Source organism: Panthera tigris, chromosome C1 (assembly GCF_018350195.1).
Source record: "Panthera tigris isolate Pti1 chromosome C1, P.tigris_Pti1_mat1.1, whole genome shotgun sequence".
Taxonomy (NCBI): domain Eukaryota; kingdom Metazoa; phylum Chordata; class Mammalia; order Carnivora; family Felidae; genus Panthera; species Panthera tigris.
Window position 1 is genome coordinate 13,827,566 of NC_056667.1, and position 21,247 is coordinate 13,848,812.

General features: G+C 44.6%; 1 protein-coding gene across 4 annotated transcripts in view; it reads right to left on the reverse strand.

The window, feature by feature from the left end:
- UBR4 (ubiquitin protein ligase E3 component n-recognin 4) overlaps positions 1-21,247 on the reverse strand; it is a 132,128-nt gene that overhangs the window by 102,894 nt on the left and 7,987 nt on the right. For all 4 annotated transcript variants that reach the window (XM_042997359.1, XM_042997357.1, XM_042997358.1 and 1 more), the window contains exons 2-17: positions 20,688-20,785; positions 19,351-19,454; positions 18,455-18,584; positions 18,203-18,342; positions 17,596-17,698; positions 17,333-17,474; positions 17,049-17,173; positions 13,703-13,827; positions 13,045-13,104; positions 12,769-12,959; positions 8,850-8,949; positions 8,577-8,714; positions 7,420-7,537; positions 6,194-6,381; positions 5,086-5,245; positions 4,880-4,965 (exon numbers count right to left, since the gene is read on the reverse strand). In XM_042997359.1, the coding sequence (XP_042853293.1) occupies positions 4,880-4,965; positions 5,086-5,245; positions 6,194-6,381; positions 7,420-7,537; positions 8,577-8,714; positions 8,850-8,949; positions 12,769-12,959; positions 13,045-13,104; positions 13,703-13,827; positions 17,049-17,173; positions 17,333-17,474; positions 17,596-17,698; positions 18,203-18,342; positions 18,455-18,584; positions 19,351-19,454; positions 20,688-20,785 (2,008 nt within the window). The remainder of the gene's footprint in view (positions 1-4,879; positions 4,966-5,085; positions 5,246-6,193; positions 6,382-7,419; positions 7,538-8,576; positions 8,715-8,849; positions 8,950-12,768; positions 12,960-13,044; positions 13,105-13,702; positions 13,828-17,048; positions 17,174-17,332; positions 17,475-17,595; positions 17,699-18,202; positions 18,343-18,454; positions 18,585-19,350; positions 19,455-20,687; positions 20,786-21,247) is intronic.

The following is a 21,247-nucleotide window of genomic DNA, read 5'->3' on the forward strand; positions in this document are numbered from 1 at the left end:
AACTGCTTTTAGCTTACTCCATTAAAGGAAAGCCTCGGGGAGCCTAGGCAGCTCACTCGGTTACGCTCAGGTCATGATCTCACGGTTCTTCTCTTGAGTTCAGCGCAGAGCCATCCTTGGATCCTCTGTCCCCTTCACTCTCTGCCCCTCCCCTACTCACACTCTCTCTCTCAAAAATAAACATCTAAAAAAAATAAATAAATACCTGAAAAATTAAGGAGAGCCTAACGCTCAAGCTCTACTGCAGAATGGTTTCGAGGCTGGCTAACCACAACGGACGGCAAGACAGTTGGGCTGGTAAGGTGACACTGTTTTTAAAAACAAAAAGAGAAAATGGCAAACTGTGCCTCGTGTAGCTCAAGAACCCAAAGGACCATTCTGAGCAACCGTGCATAAATAAGCGATCCACGAGTACACACAACCTCTGAGCTGACTCAAACCCAGGAGTGCTCCCCGAGCACTCAGCACGGCTCCTCTACCACCAAACTAACCCTTCTCGCCGATGGCCCCTTTCTACGAAAGACAACAGCATCCTTCTGGTCTCATCCGGGTTGTAAACCCAGGCAACACCTTAGACTCTCTCCTATCCGTGTTCTTTACCCCGTTCAAATAGTTTCCCGTGATCTCTATCTACCATGGGCCCTTTATCCACATGGTATCTCCTATCTCCCCCTTTTCTTATGATCTCACACTAACTCAAATCATCTGGATCTCTCCAGTGCCTACACTACCTGGCATGCAGTAGGTGCTCCATGAATACTCTGTGAATGAATGAATGAACTCAGACCTCTACGGTAACGTTAAATTATTATAATTTTATACATAATAATAAATATAATAACTATAAACACAACATTAAATGGTAATAGTAACAAAGACAGCAGCTAATGTTGAGTAGGCACTAATACTATGTGCCAGGTATGTTTCTCATTTTACTTTGTGATAAAAAACAACCGAAAACTGACCATTTTTTAAGTGCACAGTTCTGCGGCATTAAATACACACACACTGTGCAAACATCACTACCATCCATCTCCAGCACTTGTTTATTTTTCCGAACTGAAACCTGATACCTATTAAACACTAAGCCCCTGTGATCCCGGGATGTAAGAAGAAATGTATATTTGGTCTTTGTCTCATTCCTGGTACAGAGCTCCTAAAACTCTCATCATTTCCTGACAAGGGTGAGAAGAACGTGTTTTGTTATTCATAATAAGCCCCTTTTAGCATTACCTATGTTTATAATAAGGAGGCCCCTCGACAGCTTTAGGCCAGGGGCTGACTGCCAGGGGAACCAACCCTATGATTAGAGAGCTGGAACCTTCAGTGCCATCCCCAACAGGGCTAGAGACAGAGAGAATCCCCAATGGCCAGTAGAGCAGGACAATGAAAACCACACAAGGCCTGCTTTCTCGTTTGGTTTCAGAAGACACAAATCATCTTACTAGACTGCTCTAATAACAAATTTGAAAGAAAGAACAGAGAAGCCATGCCAACCAAGCACATGGCATTTCAACAGAAAGCCCTCTTCCCAAGATGTCATCTCGGGAAGTAAATAAGTAGGCTTCAATTTCTCCTAGAAGCAGGGAACAGGCCTACTGGTCTTACCAACTCGGAACCAGTTTTTATGACCTGATAGGTGAAGACAATTTTTGTGATGAAACTTCTATCTGCTTACTTTCACAGACTGAGCTACATTCTGCTAACCTACCTTAAGGACACCGTGTATGTCCTGCAATAGCACTCAGGTATCTTGATAAAGGGACAGGACTCTGTACATGATCCCAGAGAAACAATATGCAGGGCAGGGGAACTCAATAGCAGGTCGTTAAATTACACTAACCATCCTTTACTCTCTTCTATCATAGCAATGAAATTTGGGGGCAGAATTTAAAAGCCCATGTTTGGAGATGGAATGAGAAGGGAGTTTTGAGGATTTGTTCTACATAAAGTCAGTGGTTATGGGAAGACAAGGTGCATGTCCACACAAGGTCTGGAATTAGTTTTTTACATGCTATGAGGACAACATCATTACAGGAGTCTTAAGAACTCCTATTCTCTACAGAAAAATATTTCTTCCCCCATTATTTGGACAAGTTTCGGCAGGAAAAGGCCAAGTCTGTGAACTGTGAAACTTCCCTAAATAAACTTAAGATCTTAGTTATTCCCTAAATAAACTTAAGGAGCTCGTAACTTTGACACGACTTCCTGACCCTATACAGTCTGAGAAGGAGCTGCAGGCCATATGCTGACTGAAGAATTTTCTTCTCTTCATCTTAGGTCAACAACTTTACCACTCTGTTTATATTCCCTTTCCTGCCAAAAAAACCCCACTCTGTTTCATCTAACAATAGGTACATATAAATAGGTTTTATAGTTATCTTTTTAAGCGATGAAATAAGCTCTTAAAATGTTAATTTTATTTTTGAGAGAGCGCTGGAGTGGGGGAGGGGCAGAGAGAGATGGGACAGAGCAGGCTTGGCACTGACAACACTGAGCCCAATGCAGCACTTAAGTCCAAAAAAAGCAGAAGACCATGACCTGAGCCGAAGTCAGGTGCTCAAGAGACTGAGCCACCCAGGTGCCCCAACAAAGAAATGAATTTTTAAGAATTTCTCAAATAGGTCCACCTGGATGGTTCAGTAGGTTAAGTGTCTGACTCTTGGTTTCAGCTCAGGTCGTGATCTCACGGTTTGTGGGTTCGAGCCCCACACCGGCTCTGGGATGGCTGCATGGAGCCTGCCTGGGATTCGCGCTCTCCCTCTCTCTGCCCTGCCCCCTCTGCATCGCTCTGTCTCTCTCTGTCTCAAAATAAACTTTAAGTGGGGGGAAAAAAAAAAAAAAGAATTTCTCAAATAGCCTAGGATTTTAAGAATCAAATTTAACCTCTTGAAATTGCTTCCTAGATTTTGTCCCTTTGGGGCAAGTGCAATCTCTTCGATTGTGTCCTGACTCTGAGAATCCACTGAAATAACCTTAAGAATAACAAAAAAAAAATTTCAAAACAATCTTAGGGCAAACTACTGGAGATCTACCAAATTTAATTCTTCTAGGGGAGATGAAGGGTGGCCACAGCTAGGAATCTGCATTTTTTTAAACAAATTCCCCAGGGATCTTTATGTACACTAAAGAATGAGAACCACAAACTCTGACCGTGTTAAAAATAAGTTATTCTCAAAATATGACCTTGTCAAATGTTGGGAAAGTGAACCCACAAATCTCGAACACATTGCTGGTGATAATAAATCTTGGTGCAGCTCCTGTGTTTGTTTGTTTGTTTGTTTGTTTATTTTATTTATTATTTATTTAAAGTAATCTCTACACCTAATGTGGGGCTCAAACTCACAATCCTGAGACTAAGAGTCGCATGCTCCACCAACTGAGCCAGCCAGGTGCCCCACTGATGTAGCTACTTTAGAGACCAGTCTGGCATCACCTGCTTACAATCACATACTCCATATCCTGCCAATTCCACTCCCAGTTCTCTACCCAAGAGAACCCCTTGTTTTATCACAGGAGACTTCTACAACAAAGATCACAACAACAACTGGAATAGCAACAAAATCTGACACAATCCAAAGGTCCAACAATGGGAGCAGAGGGGAGCTGGTATAGTCACAGATACAATGGGACAGCAGACAGCAGTCAAAGCAAGAACTTCAGAATTAACAGTAATAGAAATGAACCTGGGCAACATAGTGGTAAATAATATTAAGTGAAAAAAGAAAACCTAAAAAGATTAGATATAGCACGGTATCATTACTATAATGCTTAAAACAATCAATTTAAAACTTTAAGGACTACGAATGTAAAAATAAATATATATAGGGGCACCTGGGTGGCTCAGTCGGTTAAGCATCTGACTCTGGCTCAGGTCATAATCTCATGGTAAATTCAAGCCCCGTGTTGGGCTCTGTGCTGACAGATCAGAGCCTGGAGCCTGCTTCAGATTCTGTCTCCCTCTTTCTCTGTCCCTCCCCCCCCAACTCTCTCTCTCCCTCAAAAATAAACTTCAAAAAAATTGTTAGTAAATAAAATACATATATACATACATATACATATATATGTATATGTATGTATATATGTATACATACATGGATATATAATATATAAATTAAAATAACGAATGAAGGAATCTGAGATGCAGGATTCAGAACATCACCTACCAGCGGGGAGAGAAAACCCTAAGATTTCAAAACTTACAATCAAGATCCTAGGCTTTATTTTCGTGGTGAGTTTGCAAATAGCAGTCTATCTGAAAACACCTACTCCTGTAATTTGAATGATTATTTTTTTTTAAGCTTATTTATTTATTTTTAAGAGTGCGAAGAAAGTGCAAGCAGAGAAGGGGCAGAAAGAGAAGAAGAGAGAATGCCAAGCAGACTCTGTGCCGTCAGCACAGAGCCTAATGCGGGGCTCAAACTCACAAACCGTGAGATCATCACCCGAGCCAAGATCAAGATGTTTAACCAACTGAGCTACCCAGGCGCCTGAATGATTCTTTTAAAACACACATTTCAACATGTATTTCTTAGATTACTAATTAAGTTAAGCATCTCCTGCGTTTGCTGGCCATGTGTATTTCCCTTTTTTATAAACCGCTCTCATCTATTCTGTCCGCTTGCCTACTGCGACAGTCCTCAGGAGGGGTTTTCATCATTTTTCCTTTTCAGTTTACTGAATGACTTGGGGATACAGAACACACTTCCTCTTCCCTAAAATGATCCTCATCAGGGCAGTGGGACATAATCATCTCTCAACACTCTTTCCAGTGAGGGGGTCTCCAGGATAAACTATGGTCCTTTGCGACTGGAAGGCTACAGCCCACCGGGAGCTGACACAGACGGCGCTTGGCCAAAGGGTCACAGTGCACACAAACCTGCAGGTTGGGCGACTGAAGATCAGAAGTTACCAGAGAATGGTTGAAGTGATAGAGAGCAGCAGCAAACTCTTCATCTGATGAACCTTGGAGGCAAATAAGAAAGCCAATGACTCAAGCAGCCACTTGATGCATTACACCGCCCCGGTGACCGCCAAGCCCCACCGGGGAAAAAAACCCGCCAGGCACCGATCCTGTCTACTGACCCTTGAGTCCATCCTTGTCCACCTCCTTAATGATACTGGCCAGGGTGGCCATGTGGTGTTCTGAAAGAGACACACTCAGGTAGTTTCGGATAAAATTATTCCGTGAGTTCAGCATGGAAGAGGTAATGAAGTTCAAAATGTTGGAAGCCAGACCTAAGAACTAAAGAGAGCACAGAGAAGTTCATGTCAGGCTCATAAGCCCAGAGTGCCTCTAAATCCTCAATCTAAATAGAAATAAAACACGCCCATAGAGCTGATGGAACAAATGCAATGAATTCAAGTCAGAGTTTAAAGCCCCTACAGTGGGAGTGGGGCTAAGCTTAACTATGACAATCTTTCCCACATAATTCTTCCAGTTACAAAAAATGGCACCAGTTGAACACAACAGACTTCAGAAAACTCCGTGTGAAGACAGAGGCTTCTACACAGACTTGCTTCTTTCACTCCTCCAAGGCCCTGTATTTGTTCAGCTCGGGGACATTATTGGAATAAGGAATTCGGAAGCCTGTATGATCATTATACACACAGGGAATTCCCAGCTCCTTACTGCTCTCTCAAAATGAAACTGAATTATTGTGTAAATGTTTTATGTCCACAGCCTTGACTAGACTAAGCTGTATGAAAGTGAGGTCCGTATCTGACGTGTCTGCTTTAGAACAGGGCTGATAGTACATCATCTAGAAATACTGCTTGAACAAATAATTAGCGAGCATTTAACGACGTACCACACCTATGCTAAGGGCTCTTCACTTCTTCGCAACACCCTTAAAGGCAGGTACTATCACTCCCATACGACAGAAGACAACGCTGAGGCTCGGAGAAGTTTAGATTCTTGCCCACAGTCTCAAAGCCAGTGAGTGGTAAAAGCTAGATCCAAACTCACTTCTAACTCCAAAGGCTATGTTACTAACCCTCAATCAGAGAAGCAACACCAAGGGTACAAGTTATTTAATCAAATGCAATCAGTACACTCAGGCCCTAAGTAAAAACACCTTTAAACATGACAGTTAATTAACCAATCTACAAAATGTCTGAGTTCAAATGGTCTGCTCTTCACACCCCTTCTTCCCATTTCTCCCTCCCCTAAACCTCAGAAATCTACTCTTACCAACTCAGGATCTTTGCGACTAGCCAAAATGTTGCCCTTCTCACCGGGGGCCTGTTTACTGGGGCTTTTAACGCGAGGCGAGCTCTCCAGCGGAGGGGGCGGGGGAGGGGGTGGAGGTGCCACTTTCTCCTTACTGGGGGAGATGGTCTCCTCAAACCATTGCCCCAAAATAGGCTCACTGTCATCATCTGGAACAGAGAAAGAGAGAAGTAATAAAAATAACACAATGTAAAAACTTTTTTAGCACACCTGCTTTGTAAAACAGTCTACGTCAAAAGGAACACGAGGATTATCTGGACTCAGTGGGAGTAACGTGGTTTCATAAATTTGTCAATACTCCTCTAAGTGTGTAAGCAAACCAGAAGCGTTTTATGGCACATAAATTATACCTCAATAAAACTGGTATTTTTTTAAAGGAGCCCAACGAAGAAAGAACCACCTCACTTTACTGCCAACAAGCCAAATGTTTTGAAAAACAAATGTTTACTTGTCCATGGGTTATAAAGCCCAAATTAAGACCTGGGTGGCCCAATCAGTTAAGCGTCTGACTCTTGATTCTGACTCATGTCATGATCTCGCAGTGGGTGTGGAGACTGCTTGAGACTCTCTCTCTCCATCTGACCCTCCCATGCTTGTGCACACACACACCTTCCCTCTCTCTCTCTCTCTCTCACAGACGAGAGACAGGGCACACACATGCTCACGCTCGCTCGCTCGCGCTCTCTCAGATACACAAATAAAACTGCACCTTTCACAATACTATACACCGCTCCCACAAACCCAATTATAATGAACTGGAGATATTTATCTCATTCCATCTCTCTCCAAACAAAGGCAGAAGGGAATGTTCACTTTGCCCTGTTGTTCACTGCAACAGAGTGGAGTTTGTCTCCCTACGCCTCCCCACACCACGCATCTATGACAACAGCCAAACCAATCACCTTACACACAAATGGGTTAATGCAGAAAGAAACGTGAAACGAGATGTATTTTGATCTTGGAGGGGAAAGGATGAAAAGCAATCTGGGCTTCACTGAGAGTAATTTCTACCATCCATTTTTCCACAGCTCAACTTACTCTTGAATAACATGTCACCTTTGAGGGCACAGAAAATCAGGATCCATGCTAGGCAGGGGAAAATGGCAAACAGGAAACTAACGGAAGCGAGCCAATGGAGAAACTTCCTGTTGCAACTATCTCCTGGGAGATGGAAAAGAGGCCTCTACCTTGGCTGCTGTCCTCCTCTGTGCTGCTGAAATCATCCTCATAGTAGGTGTTTGAGTCAGTAGAGGCACTGGCATCACTGCTCATGGAGCCCTTCCTCTGACGCTGCAGGACACAGGCCTAGGAAAACAGCAAGGTTTTGGAACCTATGGTCACAGAAATGGAGCCGCCCTACTTCACCTCATTCACCACGTAAGACATTTTCTCCGTGTGTTCTTTCTTCCTCTAAATCCAAGAAAATCTCTTGGGGTGCCTGGGTGGCTTAGTCTGTTAAGCTTCAGACTCTTAGTTTCGATCAGGTCACGATCTCACGTTTCATGAGATCGAGCCCCACATCAGACTCTAGGCTGACAGCACGGAGCCTGCTTAGGATTCTCTCTCTTCCTCTCTGCCACTCCCCTGCTTGCACTCTCTTTCTCTCTTTTTCAAAATAAATAAATAAACTTTTTTTTTTTTTAATTAAAAAATGAAAATATGACCGATGTCACAAAGAACCAAGTAGCCATGTGCATCACAAAGCTGACAATCAGGGGGCACCCGGGTGGCTCAGTTGGTTAAGCCTCCAACTTCGGCTCAGGTCATGATCTCGCAGTCTGTGAGTTCGAGCCCCGTGTCGGGCTCTGCGCTGACAGCTCAGGGCCTGGAGCCCGCTTCGGATTCTGTGTCTCCCTCTCTCTCTGCCCCTCCCTTGCTCTGAGTCTCTCCCTCTCTCTCAAAAAAAAAATAATAATAATTTAAAAATAATTTAAAAATAATTTTTTTAGGGGCGCCTGGGTGGCTCAGTCGGTCCAGCGTCCGACTTTGGCTCAGGTCATGATCTTGCAGTCCGTGAGTTCGAGCCCTGCATTGGGCTCTGTGCCGACAGCTCGGAGCCTGGAGCCTGCTTCAGATTCTGTGTCTCCTCTCTCTTTGCCTCTCTCTGACTCATGAGCACACACACGTGCTCGCTCTCTCTCTCTCAAAAATAAATAAACATAAAAAAAAGCTGACAATCAGTAACGGATTCACGTGTGGAATCACTGAAGCTTTCCTCTCATCTTCAAAACATTACCATAAATTTTGAGTTTATGAAGGTATGAAGGCCACGGCGTACAGCCTTTTTCCTCCTGAGAGGGTTACACGAGATCCTGCAGATCATCCACGGCGTGACCCCACCCACCTTTCTGTAGGAGGTCGACAGCAGTGTCAACAGCAGGTTCGTCAGCGGGACAGAGTCGATCAGCCGCTGAATCCTCTGGATGGAGGTGCTCTGGGCCATGATGCTCAGGACTGCCGGGGAACCGTCTGTCTCCCAACCCTGAAGGGAAGCAGGCAGAAGAGAATTACGGACCGAACGGCGCAGAAAGGAGCCCCGTGATCAGACGGCTCAGGGCAGCCTCCCCAGGAGCGAAGCCAGCGTCGCCGTGCTGACCCCCTGCGCGCAGTCCCTCACCTTGTGCAGTGCTTCCACTTGCAGGTCTTGGAAGAGAGAGGTCAAGAGCGTGACAGCGTGGTTTGCCAGTATGACCGACAGCACCCCGAAGCCCTGGTGCCTATACAGAGAAGAGGAGAAACACAACTCACCACCTCGGCACAGGGGGTCTTGCCATGCGGGGGTCCCAGACCCCTTTCACAACCTATGAACCTTGCCCCGGAGGGAAGAAAACGCACACACAATTGTGTGCATGTCATTTCAGAAGCTCGGTCTCCCTGAAGCCCACCCACGGCCCGCCTGAGGACCCACAAGCTTCAGGTGAAGCACCCCAAGAGGAAAAGAAAGACTTCCAAGTACACGGCACTTTGGAATTTAAACTCTCAGGTCGAATCGACCGGGTGATGTATAGATGCTGACATTCAAAGGCTGCTAGGACACTTGAAGTCATTCTTTCGAGAAGAAAAAAGTTAAAAATTGCCAATTTCTGTAAAATATCTGGGCACAAACCAAAGAGAATAAAAACGAAGACTGACACATTGAATGTAAAACTTTCTTTCTGTCCAAATGGCCACATGACAAACAATTAGAATATCTAATATACAAAGAGTGCACGTAAATTAGTAAGAAAAAAGGACAAACAGCAAAGAGAAAACTGGGGCAAAGGACACAGGCAGTTGCAATGGCACTAATAAAGAAATACGAGTAAGAGAAATGTAATACCACCTTTCTCCTTTAACGCTGGGGCACCTGGGTGGCTCATTCAGTTCACCATCCAACTTCGGCTCAGGTCACGATCTCACAGCATCGGAGTTCGAGCCCCGCGTTGGGCTCTGCACCAACAGTTCAGAGCCTGGAGCCTATTTCAGATTCTGTCGCCCTCTCTTTCTGTCCCTCCCCGACTTGTGTTCAAAAATAAACTTTCTCCTTTAACATTAGAAAACGTGAAACCTAACAATGCCCACTGTCAAAGATCTGTGTCTCCCTTTCTCTCTGTCCCTACCCCACTTGTGTTCGGTCTCAAAAATAAACTTCCTCCTTTAACGTTAGAAAATGTGAAAACTAACGATGCCCACTTCAAAGCGGACCTGGGGAAACGGGCACACGTGCACACACAGCTGCTAAGTAAGAATGCAATCAGAACAGTCTGACAAAACATTTCAAATTTTTACATAGGTGTGCCCTTTGTCCTAACATTCATACCTCTAGGTATTTACCCCAAGGGGATAATTAAGCAACTTCACAAAGATTTATGTTTTAGAAGATTTATCAAAGCACAGTTTATCAAAACCAGAAATTTCATACACCCTAAATAAGTGTTTCAATAAGGTGATTAGAGTCAACTATGGCCTATTTACATAGTGGAATGCTTAGATACAGTGAATCCCTAATACGGGCACTGAGAAAACGTCTACGATGTTTTCTAACAGTGATCCTGCTTCTGTAAACGTATACATTTTGAATGCGTGCACAGAAAAACATCTGGAAGAATGTTTACCGATTTGGGTGGTAGAATTGGGGTGATTTTCCCCCCCTTTCTTATGGTTTGTAACTTACACAAGGAACAGGTTTTCTTAAATCTTAAGAAACAATAGCCATTTTTTAAACATAACTACTTTTTTTTAAGTTTTATTTACTTATTTTGAGAGAGAGAGAGCGAGCAGGGGAGGAGCAGAGAGGGGAGAGAGAGGATCCCAAGCAGGCTCCGCGCTGCCAGCACAGAGCGCGACGCAGGGCTCAAACTCATGAAGCATGAGCTCATGACTTGAGCCAAAAGCAAGAATCTGACGCTTAACCAACTGAGCCACCTGGGCGCCCCGTAACTTACTTCTGTGGGCAGACCTTTTGGCATCCTCCCACGTCCCTTTACAGTGAGTGCAGACACTCACAGAATTATCAACTACTGTTCTCTCTAATGTGCTTACCTCCCTTCTTTGCCTAGTGTCTACTGTCTACCATCCCAACGTCTATTTCAGATTTCAGTTCGCTTGACACCTCAAGGAAGCCTGCTTTGATTTCTCTGACCAGGCCAAACGCCCTTATTATAATACTCTCTAGATACAATTTGACATCTCTCTTCGTGTTTCTTGGAAGCGTGTCCTTTTTTTTTTTTTTTTTGGTACATCACAGCATTCCAGAAATGACACAGAGCCTGGGACAGAGAGGACAACTCAGTGAATAATTTGTTGACTGAGGTCCAGAATTTGACTCCCTCCTTGAACTCCAGACGCCCATGCCAACCGCCTCCTCTACATCTCACACAGAGAGATGTGACAGTCATCTCAGAGTCGGCATGGTGAAGATGACATTCTGTGTTTCTTCGCCTTCCTGCCACCCCAGCTACTCCTGAGCTGGTATTCCCAGTCTCCGTAAATCATACCATCCTCCGTAAATTACACAATTTTTTGTCTCCTGCCAAAAAATGTCGAGGTCCTATTTTTCACACTCAATATCCAAGCCATCGGCAAATCCTGTCAGCTGTACCTTCAAAACACATACCCCTTGGACCTCTTCTCTCTGCCTTTCCCACCAGCTCTGTCATTTGCAGAAATGCGTCAGCTTCCTACCCGCCCTCCTTCCTGCCTTACACCCTGCAGTCTGTTCTCCTCACAGAAGCTGGCTTCTCACATCGCCAATAACTAGTAAGTCAGATCGGATCACTTTCCTGGGGAAAACCCTCCATGACTTACAGATTACACTTGGCCCTAGGAGATCTGGCCCCGGGCTACCTCTCTGATCTAATTTCCACGCTCCCTCCTGGACGGCTCCACTCCAGCCCACACGGACCTAACTGATCCTTAAAAATGCCAATCAAACCCCCATCTCCAAACCTGAACAATTCTACCCCCAAAATCTGCATGGCTCGCCCTGCCACCTCACATATGTTCTCTCCGTCTTGTCTTCAGAGCTTATTCCTCACCACCCTAACTAAAACACCAGCCCCTTACTAGCTTGCTAGCCCCTTACTCTGATTTATTTTTCTTTACAGGACTCCTACGATAAGTTATCATGAACGTATTAGTGTATCTCCTCACGGTCACTCCAGTTAGAAAAGAAGCTCCATTGGGGCGCCTGGGTGGCTCAGTCGGCTGAGCGTCCGACTTCGGCTTAGGTCATGATCTCGCAGTTTGTGGGTTCGATCCCCACATCAGGCTCTGTGCCCAGAGACAGCCCAACACGTGGTAGGGACTGAATAGCAAACAAAACCCAGAAATGCCTAGGCTCAGAAAAGAAAACGTCAAGACACATGGAAGTCATATGTCTAACTTCTCTCCTAGCAAGCAGGGCTTACTTCACCCAAACAGATGCAAACATTTTAGGAAGCAAGGCAGGGGGACCCGACAGAATCCTCTTTAGAGGTTAAACATGCAGTGAGCCATCAGCTGAAAGTTAAACAGGCCCATTACACAAAACAGAAGCACTGTTTTCTGATTTGACCCTCATACATAAAAACCCTGAAATAGGGGCACCCGGGTGGCTCGCTCGGCTGCCCTTCCGACTGTTGATTTCACTTCAAGTCAGGATCTCACGTTTGTGAGTTCAAGTGGGCGCGCAATGGGCTCCGCACCAATAACATGGAGCCCACCTGGGATTCTCTCTCTCTCCCTCTCTGCCCCTCCCCAGCTTGCGCACGCTCTCCCTCAAGATAAACGAGCGTTAAAAAATAAATAAATAAATAAAACCCCTGAAATACGTTACACACACATTTCCCCCTCTTATGGATAAGGAAACAAGATCAGAATGAACGATTTATCCAAAATGACACAGCTATGATGTAGACACCGGATGATGGTCATCACCTTAGTCATTAAATTCAACCAAGTATGAAGGCAAATGTTTCCATTGATGCAAAGACAAGAGGGGTTACACCAGCTCCCCATCAAGATAAAATGGCAGGCAAACAAAACAAAACATAAGTAGCAATCGAGTAGACACATACCCTTTTCCAGGCCCCAGTTTAGGAGAGCCCACTCCCTCTTTTGTGCGAGAAAGGATGTCTCTGACTCGGAGTGCGGCCAGTGGGTCTTTCTCTTTCCCCTTATCAGCCAAGGCAGTAGGGCTGAGGTTCAATATGAGGAAAAGACTGTTTAACAAACACCAGGCACCCAGCAGTTGGAAGTTCTGATAGTGCTGTTAAAAAGGCACAAAAGCAAAGTATGAACACAGAGATCTTACAGGCTGTGAGACAGGAATGTAGCAGAGACACATTTCTTACCTCTCCACCGGCCCGGCGGGAATTGCTGATCGCTTGTCCGATCATGTCATATATTTCAAGCTGCACAACATCAAACATAACAAAAAGCTGAGCAAGCTGTCATATTTCATTACAAATGTTAATCCCACCCAAACTCATTTCGCTCATAAAATCAAATGTCCTCAAGGCACCTTCTAATGATACAATCCCATCACACTTCCCTTGACCTGCGCATGGTGTTGACTACTCTCTATATCCAGCTCCTGTGTCACCTCTTCAGAGGTGTCCCCTGCCCCCAATCTAAAACAATACCCCAGGCCCACATCAGATCACGGCTTACCACACTGATTCATCCTACATGCTTAGCATTCTCTGCGGCTATCTCGTGTATCGTGTGTCTTCACTAAAAGCGCACTGACACACAGCACGCCTTCAACTACGTGTGCTGACTGAATGACTCCTCGCCCACAGGGTCCACTGCCAACACGAAGATGCAGTGTTTTCTGCAGAGTCAACCAAGCTGCCAAACACGCCAAACACCTACCACTCAGACCTGTTACCCGAGCGGAAGGGTTGGAGAGCACTCCGTGTCCTTTGCTCTACCCGGGAAGAGAGGGGGGCCTGACCCTATCTCCTCACAGAACAATGGCAGTGCCTGGGTCCAGATGGCATGGCTTACACATTTCTGGACGATCGTAGCCGCATCGCTCTCGTAGTCGTCTTCTTTGGAGCTCGTGGACCCCGTCCGCACCTGCTGGGCACTACCCACATGCAGGATGGCCATGCAAGTTGCCACACTCACGCCTGGAGGAAAAAAAGAAAGATGCACGGATTCGAATCATGGCAGTCCCACGAGCCCACCAAAACAGAACCATAAAACAACCTACCCAAAGGTAATTCCATGATTTGATCACAGACAGTAAAGTCCACAGGGCAAGACTAAACAGTGATACCATGCGATCCAGCAATCAACACTCCTAAGTACTTAGCTGAATGAGCTGAAAACTTCTATCCACATAAAAACCTGCACACAAATACTTATTGTAGCTTTATTCATGGTTGCCAACAACTGGAAGCAATCAAGATGCCCTTCGACAGGTGGATGCAGTACCACAAACTACGGCACACCCGTACGAGGAGTATTATTCGGCAATAACAAAAAACGAGCTATCAGGTCACAAAAAATCATGGAGGAAACTTAAATGCGGGATCCAAGCAGACTGCTTCTAACTTTAGGGCATTCTGGAAAAGCTAAAACTATGGAGACAGTGAAAAGATCAGTGATTTCTAGGGGGCAGGGGTAGGGGTAGGAGAGAGGGATTCCTGGGTAGAGCACAAGGGACTGCAGAGCAGTGAAACTATTGTGTCACAGTGATGACGAATACACGACGTTATGCATTTGTCAAAAGCCACAGAACTGTCTGAAAGAGAAATCCATAATGTAAACAACAGTCTTCTCAGATGTTAATAGTGTATCAACAGTGCATTCATCGATTATAACAAACGTACTGTTATTAATGCACTATGTTAATGATGAGGGAAACCATACTGGGGACAGAAGGTAGATGGGCACTCTGTATAACCTGCTCAATTTTTCTGTAAACCTAAAACTGCTTTAGAAATAAGTATCTATTAACTTTAAAACTTTAAAGACATCACAAGATATCTTCAATTTTTTCAAGATTACAGGGAAAAACATTCCACTCTTGGTGTTCTTCAAAGACATCAAATCCTTGTCTTTAAGTCAAATCCCAGGCCATCAAATTTCAACAAACCAACTCTGGGATTTTAATCCGACTAAAAATTTTTAAGGATTCTTTAACCATTACCAAGTATACTGACGGCCATGTAATATTCAAGAGATTCCCTAATAATTGAAACAAACCCCAACTTAAAAACTGCAAAAATCGGGGCGCCTGGGTGGCTTGGTCGGTTAAGCGTCCGACTTCGGCTCAGGTCGCGATCTCACAATCCGTGAGTTCGAGCCCCACGTCGGGCTCTGTGCTGACAGCTCAGAGCCTGGAGCCTGTTTCAGATTCTGTGTCTCCCTCTCTCTCTGCCCCTCCCCTGTTCATGCTCTGTCTCTCTCTGTCTCAAAAATAAATAAACGTTAAAAAAAAAAATTAAAAAAAAAAACAAACTGCAAAAATCAAAGGCAGAGGACAAGGAAATAAACACTGGAATTGGGCTGGGAGAGAACGTATCTTCACAGGTATCTTTAGCTTTCTATTCCTACTGCTGCTGCCCTAGCTTAGGCCCTTAATGTGTCTCGCCTGAATGACTATAAAAAAAATCCTAACAGAGCTTCCAGACTCCAAATTTCTCCATGCCAAAATGTCCTGTGTACTGCTACTTGAATGTTCTTCCTAAAATATAGCTCAGAATCTTCAATGGTTTCTCCTGTCTATAGGACATAAGCCAAATGACTTAGACTGCATTTCTTTTTTTTTTTTTTAGAGACAGCACAAGCGGGGGAGAAGGACAGAGGGGGAGGGAGGGAGGGAATGAAGGAGGGGAGGGGGGAAGGGGGAGGGGGAGAATCTTAAGCAGGCTCCGTGCAGACACGGGACTTGAGCCTACAACCGTGGCATCATGACCTGAGCCGAAATCAAGAGTCGGATGCTCAACTAACTGAGCTACCCAAGTGCCCCTAGCCTGCATTTCTAAGACCTCTTTGATTGTGTCCTTTCTTTCCCACTGTACAATACCCACTAAGCACATATCCTCTCCCCCTGCCCCTCCTCTCCACACACACTGATACAGTATGTGCCCCCAGACTCTAGGACACTCTGAGTCCGGCTTCTGCCTCTGCCTCTGCCTAGGGATAGCCCTACTGAAAATCCACCTGCCCTACAGGTACATCAACAGAACTTCTTCATTACTACTGCTTTACCCAATTCCTATTTGCATCCAGATGTTCAAAATAAAGCTGTTGGAAGAATATAGGGAGATGATCAACCTCAGCAATTTCGTGATGGTCCCCAAGGTCAAGTTTCCAAGACTGTTCAAATCCTCACTCAGAGAGCCAAGTAAACAAAGGAAATTGTTATACCTTCCAAGACATACCAGGACTATGCTATTTGAAATCAAGGATCAGTGAATTGGGGTAAAAAGTCACTGTCATAACTTAAAAGTGAGTGAACGCCAGATGTCAGGCCCCACTTCCAAGGCAGCATGATCAACAGGAAGAGGAGATTTTGTGGGCGCACGAAGAATAATCAATATAAACAGATACCACCTGTTCCATGAAGGCTTCCTCAAACCTGCTCCCACAGCAAGACTCCCTCGCTCTCTACTTCGCACACCCAGCCGTGCTACACTCCTCTTACTGCTTTTTGTCATCTCCTGTTTTATGTCATACCCTGCGGTCCTAACTGTTCTCAGTGTAGACTCCTTGAGGGCAAGGATCAGATACTGTTCATCTCATGTCATACCCTGCGGTCCTAACTGTTCTCAGTGTAGGCTCCTTGAGGCCAAGGATCAGATACTGTTCATCTCAATATCCCAACAGCACTTGGCATTTTGCTTTACACAGACATTTACTATCTGCACATACTATAAAATCAAATATGCACATAATAACAACACCAGCAGTGGAACAACAAGATAATTTACAAGACTCCTATTGAGACCTCATTTCACCTAGATGAGACATTAGATGATCCTCAGGGGGAAGGGCACAAGTCAGGCGGGGAGAGCACTCAGAAGGATCTCATGGTTGGGACACCTGGGTGGCGCAGTCAGTTAAGCATCCGACTTCGGCCCAGGTCATGATCTCACAGCTCATGAGTTCGAGCTCCGTGCTGAGCTCTGTGTTGACAGCTCAGAGCCTAGAGCCTGCTTCCGATTCTGTGTCTCCCTCTCTCTCTGCCCCTCCCCTGCTCGTGCTGTCTCTGTCTCAAAAATAAAAAAACATTTAAAAAAAAAATTTAAAAAGCAAAAAGAAAAAAAAAGGATCTCATGGTTTCCAGAAAGCGTACTTGTACTTGACTGACAAAATGAGAACAGACATCATCACCTCTCACCTGCATAGAGACAACTTAGGCTGAGGACTGTCACATCTTGCAGACGAGAAGGATTGAGAGGCTCCAACACAGGTAGAGAGAGGGTATCCAATGCCATGGTAACATCAATCACCAGTGAATGAAAACTAGAACATAACAGAGGAGGAGGTTAACAAGAACGTCTCTGTGAATCCCTTGCTTCTTATTCTGATCACTAAAGAAAGTCAGCATGCCACAGAAAGCTAACCGGTTTCTCTTTCCGAGGGCAGCATCAGAACGTAAAGCACACAGCCTGAGCCCCTTACCCGTTGCGAACAGCAGTGGCATCGGCTACTGTTGCAGGCATGATGAAGAAAGAATTGGCCAACACTGCATCTTGAAACCGATTGATGTAGCGCAGGAAATACGGTAGGTTCAAACACACACGCAGCAGCTTCTCTGAGCCACCTGAATCAACGACAAGGCTCAACCTTACAAACAGGCCTCTGTCTGCTGCTGGATTCTCTTCCTCGTATGAAATTTTGGAAAGCAGAGAAACCGGCTTTCTGACGATGATTAAGAGTCTTACCAAGCTCTTGAAGACTAGCCACGTTCTGAGCTATAAACACATTCTTGGTTTTGACAGCAGAGGCTTGATCTGTGGATGACTGCTCCTCATTTTCTCCTTCAGCCTAAAGAGAAACAAAAGGCATGTGAAAGGCCTATCATGACACCACCAGCTGCCGACTACAGCCCTGCAGTCAGAATCGAAACAAGCACCCAAACGAAGCAGCTCTACGGATACTCCTCAGACTCCCCAGTTAGTGAGGGGCAACTCCCCCTCTAATGTAGGCAAAATACAAGTCAGTTTCCCAAGAAGAGAAAAATATATAGCTTTAAAATATATATATTCTACAACCAGTACAGAGTGTGATACCTTTGACGGAAAAATGTACGTGCTCTTCACGTTTATTTGCACTGAGAAATTCAGAAGAATGACCATCCAAAGAGTAACAACAGTGGACAGAACGTTAGGGTAAGTTTTGCTTTTTTCTGGTTTGTATTCTTCTATTTCTTTCTATCATAGGCACTTAATCACTTTATGTCGCAAACAGAAGATGCATTTGTTACTTTTTTCTAGTATTCTCATCTTAACAACTTCCAAGGGGTGAGGACATTTGGCTGGAGTAACTCACCGGAGTCTGTGGACCTACGGGCGGTGATGCTACAGTTCTAGGGTTGAAAACTGACGTCAGCTGATTCAAAAAATTCATCTGTACCTCCTTCTGCCTCAGCTCTGGGCTTACTGGTGAGGCCAGCTCTTTCTGATCTTCCACTGTAAATATAAAACCAAAAACAGGATGAGCAGAGTACCGCTAGAAGGCAGAGCGGGAGAAAGTTGGCCAGGGAAGCAGCCAAGGAACTGGGTCTGGCAAACGAACGCTCACCATCTGAGAGCGTCTTCACTGTTTGTGGCAGCTTGGCGGATTTCATCATGGCTGTGAACGTGATAATTTCAGTCCTGTCTAGTCGGCTACAGCCAGTGCACAGGCCCTTGATTAGGAGAATCAAGTGTTTCTGAGAAGACAACAAATTCAAGTATGTCTTTTAGAAGATGCTACTCTTTTGGGACTTGTAACTGGCACAGGGCCAGATTGAGCTTGCTAGCAAGAATAGAAATGAGGAAAAACACTAAAGCAGAGATCACAAGCTGATGGTCCTCAGACCACATCTGGCTTGCAAATTTGTCTCATTAGTCTCAAAGTGTTGCTGTTGGATTTTCAGTTTTTTATCTGAAGTTTTAGCTAACGTTTTAAAGCATGGAAGTTTTAGCATTCAAATCCAGATTTCTTATCTCTCTTGATAATCCCCAAGATAGAGCAACTAAGTCTCCACCCCTGCCTGGCAACAATCGGCTGGAGCCACACAGCGACTGGCCCTTAATAGCTGTGGCTGGCACACTTCACTGATTTTGTTACTGACCTGGTCCCTGGAAACGTGACACTCTGCAATCCTTGCAAAAGCCTGTGCAACCAGAGGAGGTTGGCAAACCACAGCCCCAATTCAGCCCACTGCCTATTTTTGTAAATAAAGTTTCCTGGACCACAGCTTCGCTTGTTCATTTACGTATTGTCTGTGGCTGCTTTCACACTACAAAGGCAGAGTTTAGAAGATAGAGACTAGTTGCAACAGGGACTGAATGGTCAGCAAATTGTTTACTCTCTGGCCTATTACGGGAAATGTTCACCAACCCCTGCTCTCTGCCACCCCTTCTCCACCATTCCACTAGTCTGTCAAAGTTCTACTTCGAAAGAAGGGCCCCGGAAGAGCCCGACACTCTCACCTGGGACACAGCGCAAGCCTCATCTGGATTCTCCAGACGTAGCAGAGAAAACTCAATCAGGACTTTGCAGGCTGCTGCCACGGACTGAAGCTGGTTCCGGGGAACTGAGAAAGCAAGTAAGCTTTACTTAACCTCAGACTGCTACAGCTTGCTTCAGCCTCACAGTCAGTACATCAAAACCAGACAACCATTGAGCTCCACATGTCCAACATTCCCGATGTCATTCGATGACAAGAATCATTCAGAACCAACAATCCAAGGCGCAAACAAAGGCATCCTGGCACTGACAGCCATCCACTGCTTTTAGATCAACCTATCTTATATTTACTGGAAATTAATAATAATAGGATATACATCACAATAAGTACCAAGCACTTCAAACATACTAATCCACTTAATCCTTAAACCAATTTTAAGAGGTAGCTATTATTGTTTCCCTCCCCCCTCCTTTTTCTAAACAGATAAGGAAATTACACCAGAGATGAAATGACTTGCCCAAAGTCACACAGCCACAAGCAAATCCAGGAAGTCTGACTCTGGAGTTCATGCTCTCAACTATTAGAACATACTACCTCTTCTTCCCCATAGGTTCTAAATGCCTTTTGCAAAGGGCTTCCTACACAAAATTTCTTCAAGCTAAAACTGATTCTTTCAACAGGAACAGCGCCTATAATAAACAGCACTGGACACCTGAAGATTACTGAGCGACCCTATACCTTCCTTTCATTTTACATGCGTAGCAAACTATTTAAGTAAACAAATAATTACAATTCTTCAGAACTATCTTAGGATTTTTTTTAAAAAGAGAAACGCAAAAATTCAGAAATAGTGGAAAATAAGGGTAAAAAAAAGTTTAAAAGAATGGGAACTGAAACTGAAATCCCTTGAGATACCAGAGAACACAAAAGGAGAATTTACTTTCTCACCAAACCAAATAAGGAATAATAGAGCCCTCGTCAGTGGCTGCTAACCCCAGGTCCGTATCCACCCATCCGCCTCGACTCCCAGAAATTAACACGCTAGTAATTACACGTGCATGTGTGAAATCAGTAAAATGCTTTTGATTAAGAACGGAAGGAAAGTTAACTTAATGGGTTATAAAGCAGGTATCCAAACCAAGTGGTTTTTAAAGCCCCCTTGATTGGCCCAGGTAAAGGAACTTCCAGAGCCTTATCAGACTGACAGCAGTTTCCACCACTGGGTGAACAGGTTAAGAGTGCTAAAATACAACTTCATTAACAACCTGTTCAGACACCCTACAATTCCCCTATTCCCAAGAGACACAATTCCCCTATTCCCAAGCCCTCGGCAAGGAGTAACAAGAGTAGAATACTTACTGAGGCTGCAGACTGTTGTAATATAGTGTGTGGAAAGTGCAACAAAAGAGGAGTAGAAGGGCTCGTACTGCTTCTCATGGTGCAGGATTTCGGATTCGCTGCAAAGAAAATAATTCAGCTAGCATTTATTTAGTGCTTCCTGTCTGCCAGATGCCCATCCGCTTTACAGGCATTGCCCTACTTCATCCTTACAGCAACCCTAGTTGAGAGGCACTGTTACCATCCCTATATTCAAGATGGAGAAAGTGAAGCTTAGCAAATTAAAATCAAGCACCTTGCTTAAGGTGTCAGACTTAGTAAACAGCAATGGCTAAGAAGCAGGAAATATTTTCAAACTCACTTAGAATTTTAAAAACACAGGTAAAAACATAACAGGATGCCATTTTGTCCTGTATTACTGGTTGGCAAAGACCAAAACCTAATAATGGCATGTGTTGGCCAAAAGAGGGTAGACCAGCACACTCAAAATACTGTAGTGGGAACACAGGTCATGGTAACCCATTCTGAAGACCAAACAAGGCCAGTCCATAACACAAATAACTTAAAAAGAATAACAATGC